The sequence below is a fragment of the Rosa chinensis genome, chromosome 4, assembly GCF_002994745.2.
Source record: "Rosa chinensis cultivar Old Blush chromosome 4, RchiOBHm-V2, whole genome shotgun sequence".
NCBI classification, from domain to species: domain Eukaryota; kingdom Viridiplantae; phylum Streptophyta; class Magnoliopsida; order Rosales; family Rosaceae; genus Rosa; species Rosa chinensis.
The window spans coordinates 64,945,003-64,954,574 of NC_037091.1; the positions used below are offsets into that span (position 1 = coordinate 64,945,003).

The 9,572-nt window shown below is 37.6% G+C and overlaps 2 protein-coding genes across 2 annotated transcripts; both read right to left on the reverse strand.

Moving 5' to 3' along the window:
• Positions 1 to 2,560: 2,560 nt before the first annotated feature.
• LOC121052891 lies at positions 2,561 to 4,170 on the reverse strand. The gene is made up of 2 exons (XM_040518834.1): positions 3,432 to 4,170; positions 2,561 to 2,808 (listed from the first exon to the last, which is right to left on the reverse strand). The coding sequence occupies exons 1-2, from the start codon at positions 4,168 to 4,170 to the stop codon at positions 2,561 to 2,563; spliced, it is 987 nt and encodes a 328-aa protein (XP_040374768.1).
• An 879-nt stretch (positions 4,171 to 5,049) lies between these two features.
• On the reverse strand, positions 5,050 to 6,045 carry LOC112198413. Its single transcript, XM_024339538.2, has one exon. The coding sequence runs from the start codon at positions 6,043 to 6,045 to the stop codon at positions 5,050 to 5,052; it is 996 nt and encodes a 331-aa protein (XP_024195306.1).
• Between the last annotated feature and the right edge of the window lie 3,527 nt (positions 6,046 to 9,572).

Here is a 9,572-nt window from a genome sequence, read left to right on the forward strand (position 1 = left end):
ACTTGTTGCAGTATGCAGCTGTGTTTGCCAATTGTAGTTGAAAAAACCAGAATTTTGGTTTAGAATCTCTGAGATTTGAACCAGGGTTGTTTGCAGGTGTAATTCATAGTAAATTGAGAAACAGAAAAAGGGTAGAGAGGTGAGAAAGGTGAGTACAATAAAGCTGTGGTTCTTGCAGATTAAATAAAGAGCTTCTTTGAGTATATCAAAGACTCCAAGCTTTTGCTTCAACATGATGATATGGTTGCTTTCCATAACCATGCCCTTCACTAATTCACTTGCTGCAAATTAAGAAGGGGGTTATATAATCAAGATTGTATCAGATCACTTTCGATTCAAACCCAGTGGGCATCAGATCATTGGTTTGGTTGGTATTTGAAAATGATAGTATACCTGTTACTCTATTACACAGAAATATTTCTAAAACTGCAGCTTTCACTTTGAATCTGACATTGAATAGAGCAACGATCACATAACAGAAAAATGAACCAAAATTGATTTTACATCATTAAACGAGTACTTTTCATGGGAGTTATTGCTAAGAGTTGTAGTAAACAGTATTAAGAAGTATTCAACATGGCTTAAGAGCTATTTGACGTTCAAACCTTGCCAAGTGGTACAAACTGAAACACAAAACAAAAACTTATCACAAACTATAGAGCTAGAGAATAAATGGACCTTTTCTACCGACGATTCTTGCAATCGAAGTAATATACTGTGAAAACCATCCAAATCATGACCTTCCCTAAACACAATAGGCCTGCGTGAAGAAAAACATGTGCAATATCTGTACTTGGAACGTAAAAACTCTGTCCTCTAAGGAGGGTTGGCAAATTGGAACTCTGTCCTCCAAGGATGGTTGGCCAATCCGAGCTCCAAAGAAGAAGCATCAAGACGAATCCTCGTAGTTTGTTTCCTTTCATTAACTGTGTTGAGGTTGAAAATGCTTGAGATCCTCTCTGCTCCTCTAACTCTCAAACGGACGCAGCAACACTTAGCTTCCACCAGGCATTGTACTCCACCCATATAGAAAATGTCACAGCAGGAACCACAACATGTACAAACTTCAAGATTAAACTGTCTCTAAAACCTGATAAATGCAGCTGTTGTACATGAATACAATAGGACACGTAAGGTAAACAAATATTGTACAACATGGACATAGCAATGAATGTGAAAACACCGTCGCGCCACCGTGATTTGGATATGGAACTTTTCAGAAGATCTCTGAGACCCATTGAGGCCTCATGAAGTCATGATCACCATTACTAGTATGGATTGTTGAGGAAGCATAGATGGTTGCCAGTGCAGTGAGGAAGTTGACCAGGTCATCCATGTACGCTTTCGGAAACTGAGTGATCGGTTCTACAGCCCGAGAGGTCTTTATGGTGGCGAAAGTGGAGGTGTAAGTAAGAATTTTTCGCTTTTCTAATGCCTCTATGAACAAATTAATAAGCGGATCCTGGATATGAAGTAGTCTTGGTATTAACATTACGAAAAATAATGGAATTAAGGTAATCAAAGTAAAGGTTTTGAAATTGGGATTTCTGAAGGGGATATTCATGGCTGATATGATTATGGCAAAGGTGCCAAGAAACCAGAGCTTCATCTGCTCGGGATCTATTGGATTCTTCATTTCCAAGTTTGATTATTGTGGGTTTTAAAGTTTTTTTCACTCATTATTTTCTTTATATATGATACAAGCTTAGCCCGTTCTTCTTCTTCTTTATTTTTTATTTTTTTAAATAAGAACCGGCTGTCTTCATTTTCTTTGTCTACTGACTCGATGATTCCAACTACATCATGAAACAAAGTAATCACTACCTTCTTAAGTATTGAAATGTCCAAAGAATACAGGAGAAGAAGGTGACGAGCAAGACATCCATAAGGACGTAAAAACAGGGACTGATACAAAGTTCAAACCTTAATTCATAGTCCATATCGGATGAAACTGAGTTATGGTAGTACAACTGGAATTCTTGACATGACATGATAACAAGATTAACATCCAAATAATGTACTTGACTATAGTGCTATTTCACCAACATCTTTCACCGACACTCTTAGCCTTCATCATCAACTTCTTGTCGGCAACCCGGTTCTTGCAATCGTAAAATTAGATCATGAACACGACCCACTTCACCACATTCCCAAAGCAGACCAAGCAAACCTGTGCAAGAATTCCATTCCCTCTTTCTTTGCAGTTAATGTATAAGCATGGCAGTCTTAAACATATTTCCCAAGCAAACAAGATACACATCAAAATAGACCCTCTCTACCCGTTATGAATGCTGTAATATATTGCTAGAGCAAATGCCTTTGTTCCGTGTATCCCCTCCAATATTGAAAATTTGAAATCACAATGCTCAAATTCCACACACCATTCCATCAAACACATTGTTAGCAGAGCTAAAAATTGAACCCGATGAAAATAGAAGAATAAGTCACCATAGTACCAGTGCCTGGATGCAGCATAAATAGGTTGTTGCTAACCGTGTCGATATGAATAGAGTACAAGTCTATAGGACAAGCCTGTAGACAGATGTAATAAAAGTGCCTTTCAATCTTGTTTTGTTGAAGGGTTTATGCACCATTCCTTGAGACTCAAATGTTTCTCTTCTTTGTATATCCGTGATGCCAAATCGACAGTCACTAGCACAGTACCGAGCTCTAGGAGATGGAGAGGCACCAGATAGAGAAGGACTAGTTGAATCAACCCATCAGGAAAGTCTTGGTTCAATTTGTTGATGATACCAATTGGTATGAGCCATTCAGAGTGGATGTACTGATGAGGTAGTCGAAGAACATCTGACATTTCAACCAGGAATTTCAGGAGAAAAGATTCGCAGTAAACCAAGAAACAGAAGAGAGGAAGTGAGGTGACAAGAACAATGAAAATGAAGAACTTGATGTTTCCAGTAATGGTTATAAGCGCATTCACCTTCAAGCATAATGAATCTGATCACTTATCAGCTTAACTCAGGACTTTAATTTACTGTCTTGCTCATTGCACCGTGATTTTTGCTAATTTTTCGCATCAGAAGACAGAAGCTATTGTTTATAAACATTGACTTTTTGTCTTTTAAGATCAGGTTGCCATCTTGGACCCTCAGTTTAATAACAAGGGAAGTCCAGCCATTAGAGACAGTTTTTTGTATAAAGTTCTTCAAGCCTGACTAATCTTATAATAGAGAAGCAAATAATTTATGCAAAGAGAACATGGTTTATGAAAGTTGTACATAATTTTACACCTGAATTAGCACACAGAATTGTAAGAATTTATGACAAGCTTTTGTGACGATTCTTACAGTCGTAGTAATAAATAGTGAAAACCACCCAAAACATAATCCATTGCAAACAGTAGAGGATGTTTTGAATGAAATGATATGCAGGTATACTGGAAAAACTCCACTTAAAGAGATTTTTCAAACCTGAGAGCACACTAGAATGGAGAATTATCAAAACCAACCCTCTTAGTCTATTTCCTCTGCTTAGCTCCGACGAGGTTGAGTAGGCTTCAAAAGGCCCTCTGATATTGTCTTCTAAAACGGAAACAACAACAGCTACATTCGTCAAGGCTTTGAACTCCAACCATTTGGCAACGGCCACAAATGGAACGAAAAATTGTAGGATGATCAGGTACAGATTTGTAGGCCTTGCCCTTAGCCAATGTCTAAAACCTTCTAAAAAGATAGAGGAAATTAGGGACAGAGAAAAATATGTAATTATAGGCTCAGGCCACCAAATTTTGGTGACGGAACTCTGAACAAGATATCGGAGACTCATTGACTTGCCAACACTAGTAGTATAGAATATTGAAGCAGAGTAGATAGATGTGAGTGCAACGAGGAACTTGATCATGTCAAAAAGCCACGCATCGAGTACTCGTATTGTCCAATCTTGAATCGAAGGTATAGAAGATTTCAGAGTGCCAGGGTGAGTAATGAGCCGCCTTAGCTCCAATGATGCCTCCATGATGAAACTAGGCTGCCAAAAGTCATAAGGTGATCTTGGTATGAACTTCATCATGCAGAAAAGAGGAAAGGAGGTGATCAAATTGAAGGTTATGAAATTGAGATTTCCCAAAAGGATTTTCATGGCTGATCCCATTATACCAATGGTGCCAAGAAACCATGGCTTGATCTGCTCAAGTTCTATCGGATTCTTCATTTCGGTCAGTCAGTACGGCTACAAAGTTTGAATAAATCCACCTCATTAGGTATGGTTTCCTCTTCAATATATAAAATACAAAATGGAAACATTGTAGTTGCTTTCAATTTTATTTCAAAACAATGCTATATTTCCGGCTGTTTCTTTGTCATTGTATTCATTTGACGTGATGCTCATAGCACGTCCTAACATACAGTACTGAACTTTGTTTTTAGTTGTTGAATCTCCCAAAAACTAGTGGACAAGTAGACAAGCAAGACATGTAGAAGAAAACATTTTACTATCACAAATGGTATCTGAAGTCCTGAATTATACCTCAATCTTATCGATGGTACCTGAACTTCAATTTTGATCACAATCAGTACCCGAACTTTTCGATTTCATTTTAAATGGTACCTAGAGCCACCTCCGATCAATATTCCGACTAAAAACGACATGTGAGGCGATCATAGTGATGATTTTTGATGATTTCAAGGGTTGCGATCATATATAGTGATGATTTTTTGGTAATAGACTTGCCTTGAACTTGATTTTTATTATTATTTTTTTTTTATTTTAGATTTGGCATTTTTGGCTGGAATAGTGACCGAATGTGGCCTTAGGTACCATGTAAAATGAAGTCGAAAAGTTTGGGTACTGGTTGTGATCAAAATTGAAGTTCAGGTACCATTTGTAATAATAACCCAAAGTAAAAAGAGGTACTAATACAAAGTTCAAAACTTCAAACGATGTACATATTTTGTCACTTCTTCTCTGAAATTTAAAATTTTCCACCAATGTAGTAACAGAAACTTTACATCTGATTGTGAAACTTAGCGATATTGAGTATGTCAAGCTGCAATGCACAATATTGCAGTAACAGAAACTTCACCTAATTCATTAACCACTTTCAACAGCTCTCTTCTTAGCTTTCATCATCATCTTCCTCTCTATTTCACGGTTCTTGCAATCGTAGAAGTAAATCGTGAAGACGACCCACTTCACCACATTTCCCAAACAGAAGAAGCCAATCTGTGTCAAAATGCCAACACTCCAAGTTCCTTTGCAGCCAAAATAGATGCAGGGCAACCTCAAACCAACTTCCCAAGCAAAGAAAACAAGCATCAAACGAAACCCTCTCCACTCGTTACCAACACTATAACAAATGGCTAAAGCAATTGCCTTGGTTCCATATCTCCCCTCAAGAATTGAAATCACAACACTCATGTTCAATGCGGCAATCCATCCCAAATACAGTGTCAAAAGTCCCACAAATCCCACCCAACACCACATGATGACGAGCACATCGTAAAAGAACATGGTGACAACATAATATATTACTGCTAACCATACCAAACCTAGTAGAGAACTAGACGACATGATCACAACATACACAAATGTGACCAAAGTACCTAGGACTCTAGTTACGTCGAAGGGCTTATGAACCATTTCCATGAGAGTCAATGGTGGCTCTTCTTCTTCTTGTGTAGTATATGTCTTTGATGCCAAATCAACAATCACAAGGACGGTGCTGAGCTCTAGGAGATGGAGAGGGATCAGATAGAGAAGGGCTATCTGAACCAACCCACCAGGAAACTCATTGTTTAGTTTTGTTGTCATGTCAGTTGGTAAACTTGGTATTGACAATTGAAATGGTCTTGAAGACAAATAACCGAAGTAATCATCTTTGGAGGGCCTTAGTATTTCTGAGATTTCAAGGATGAATCTTTGGAGAAAAGGTTCATAGTAAACCAAGAAACAGAAGAGAGGGAGGGAGGTGAGAATGGTGAAGATCAAGAATTTGATGTTTGTGGCTGAGATTGTGAAGGCTTTTTTGAGAATATCAAAGGCTTCTAACTTATCATTCTTGATGATCATATTGCTTTCTATCTCCATTGTTTCAGTTCCAAGGTCAAACACCAACCACAAAAGGAGTGGACTTGACTCAAGACTTTAGAAGTCTTTAGAAATCAAACCAGAAATCGATCAAACCAGAAATGAAGATTACAAGACTAAAGTATAAATCAACGAACAATTGAAAAAAATACCTTCTAGTTGTGCAGCAGAGAGCAATGAAACAGAGACTCAAGGAGAATGTTGGGTTTGGATCTGGGAGGGAAACAAGAGACTTGAGAGGACGGAGGTGTGAAGGGTAATGGTGTTGAAGAAAACAATGTGTTTTGTTTGTTTTCTTTCTCAACGCGGCTCCTTTAAAGTGAGCAATTTTCCTTTCAAAAAAAAAAAAAAAAGTGAGCAATTTATGAATTTTTATAAAATCTCCAACCTCCATATAATCTAATGACTCAAAAATTTCCAAATCAATTAACAAAATTTTATAAATTTCTTTTCCACATTAACGTTAATTCTATGTATATATTTTTTTTCTTTATTCTCTGCTTCTAAGAACCCGATCTTCCATGGATCTCTAAGAAAAGCAAAGTTGTGGAGATTCATGTGGTATATGCATGAGTGCTTCAGTCCTTCATACTCCACATAGACAAGATTATTGAAGTTCATGAACAATTGAGGTTTAATCCAACGAATTTATAAACCACAAGCTAGAAAAATTTTGGGGATCAACGCATACACATAGCCAGTAACCAGTTGGAAACCCATCATCTCCAGTAATCAATATAGGATTTAAATTACAAAGCCCAGAAATTAATGGCAGAGGAAACAGCAAAATCTCTTTGGAATTATTAATTTGATATATAGTGAAGAAACAATTAAAGGTTTTGCTATTCGGAGCCGAAAACAATCCTAAGAAATTTAACATCAAGTTTAAACTTATGAATTCAGATATGAAAATTCGCTTGATCCTAGTTTCATGAAGATAGGCAACATTTTTTTATTAATTTTTTTTTTGTTGATAGAGAAGAACATGACTTATTTAAATAAATAAATCAAACAGTTAGTATTTCTTAACGTGGATATGTTTGAGCCATTAGATTAAATGGAGGTTGGAGATTTTATGAAATTCACTAACTTCATGACTTGCTCACTTTAGAGGAGCCGGATCCCTTTCTCTTTCTCTTTCTCTTTTTTGTTAAAGAAATGAGCAGCTGAGTGGATTTTTCATTATTAAAAGTGGAGGAAATTTTTTTTTTTAAAACTAAAAAGAACTTTAATTTTTAGACATCAATTGCCTCGATTATTATTGTTTACCTGGAAATTCTAAATCTCTAGGTAGAAAAAAAAAAAAAAAAAAAAAAAAGGAAATTAATTTTGTGAATTTTGAATTTAATTTTCACTAAAATAAGTGTTATTTCTAATTTTACTGTAAAAAATTTATTTCAGTTTCTTATTATTTTCAGACCGGAATTTTTTTTTAAATTTTCTTATTGGGGTTTTGATAGATAAGGTGTGATGCCCTGGAAATTCGTAATTATTTTATGAGGATTTTCCGGAATTAATTTTGTGATTATTGGACAGTTTCGTGGCTCGTGGGTGGAGTGGAAGTGTTTCGGACGAAGTTTTATTCGAAAAGTATGGTGTTAGGGAGGGAGGGGGGGCGCAAAGGTTGACTTTTTATACGTTGGGTTTCTCCCAAAACTTCCTTCACAAAAGTTGTAGAGCACGTCGATACGAGTTCGTGGACATACGGAACGTGTCAATCGAAGTTCGTATGAGAAAGTTATGATCTGCATAAATTTTGGAAAAGTTCTATAAATAGAAGTTTCCATTTTCGGAAACTTACTATTTTCTTTTTTTCACTTTTCCTTTTCCAGAAACCAGATGCTCTGTTCTCTCTCCTCTTTGCGACTGACCCGACCCGGTGATCCGAACCTGCCGGAACTTACAGCTCCGGTGACCTCTATCGGTGAAACACGCCCAAACTGACTAGCCTCCTTGCTCGTCTCTGTGGTGGCCTCTAGCGGCGATTCTCCTCCACGGTGGCGCTACAAGGAGGCACAAATTGAGGTATTCGGACCCGACTGGAAATCCTTGCTCCGGCGACGTCATGGCTTCATCCTTCCAATGTTGAGCTTGCAGCAGCCTCTTGGATTGATTTGTGGTGGTTGTTTGGATCTATTCACGTGAAACTTGGTTCAACTCGGATTGAACAGTAATCCACAGCTTGCGATGTAGTTTTCAACCCTTTACGCTTCGATTTTGACTTCGTGCTAGTTATGAAAATGGATAAGCATGCTGAGATGAACAACTTTGATGTTGGAAGTTTTGTGAAATATTGAGTTTTGGCCGACGGAGGTGCGCCACCTTCTGTGGCTGCGTTCCTGCCATGTAAGGGACCTTTTCTGGTATTATATATCTTCTACTCGTCGATACGGGCATTTCGATATATAATACGCAATTTTAGAGTTCGTATGAATTTGTTATGATTTTTACGGTTTCATACCGGTTGATTTATTCGATCCGTAAGGATTCGAGCGTCCGATCGACTTGTAGTTTTGCCACATCAGTCGTAGAAGTGTTCCGGAGACTTTGGGAGGTCTCGGATGAGGTTCGCCTCGATTGCCGTTACCTTCAAGGTTGTTGTTCGATTTGGGGATTCGAACTTTAATCACTTGGTGATTTGTGTACTGCTTTGAGACATTGGTGATTTGGACGAGTTGTTGGTGTGAGTGTTAGTTCGGTTCTGTATTGAAGACGTAGCGGGAATTTTGAGGTGAGTAATCTCACAATTTTCATTTACTAACGAAGTACCTTTATTGTTTTGAGAGTTATTTAGTTAACTGCAAACTATAGTTGGTATTAGTGGCATTCTTGAGTGAATGACCACGTATATATATATTTACATGAAATATGTATATTCTAATAGATTGAGGGGTGAATTATGCAATAGGTAATGATGGGTTTCATTATATTGTTTTGAGGCTTGTATATTGTTTTGAGGCTTGACTTTTAGGGAAACGTTGTTTTAGGAATTGGGAATTCTTATTGTTTGAAAAGTGTCAAGATTTGGTGTGAGTTGCTTAATGTTTTGATCTAGCGACCGTGGGTCGGAAGATCTGAGAGTCACAAGTGGTGATTTCTCCTTTTGATTTGATTTAATGTTTTGATTTGACGACCGGGAAGGTCTGATGATCGGAGGTCATAGGGTGACATCTCCTTTTGAGAGTTGAGTAACTTTTTGTCCTGAGTGACCGCTTTGAAATGTTTTGATTTGATGACCGGGGAGGTCTGAGGATTCTGGGTTTCTGGGAGTGACCTTAGGCAAATATATCGGGACTTCACGCCTTGGCGAGGTTTGTGGATATGATCAGCTAGAGCTCTAGTCTGTTGCCATTGTACATCATGGGGGGTAGCGGGGAGCTATCTGATGCTCATGAGTATGTGTTTTAAAAGGAAGTTTTGGGGATTCTTTCTTTTAAATGTCCGGAGAGGACTTGTGTATCATATTTAATTGTCACAGTTTCAATTATTATGATTTTGTCACAGGGTGACTTGTGTTGATTTGAGAA

What these genes read in the sequence shown, in the direction of transcription:
- LOC121052891 (XM_040518834.1), bottom strand. Translation starts at nt 4,170, where the DNA reads ATGAAGAATCCGATAGAACTTGAGCAGATCAAGCCATGGTTTCTTGGC. An exon ending in CCATTCTAGTGTGCTCTCAG is followed by an intron (nt 2,809 to 3,431) that starts GTTTGAAAAATC and finishes TTGAAATGTCAG; the next exon opens with ATGTTCTTCGACTACCTCAT.
- LOC112198413 (XM_024339538.2), bottom strand. Translation starts at nt 6,045, where the DNA reads ATGGAGATAGAAAGCAATATGATCATCAAGAATGATAAGTTAGAAGCC.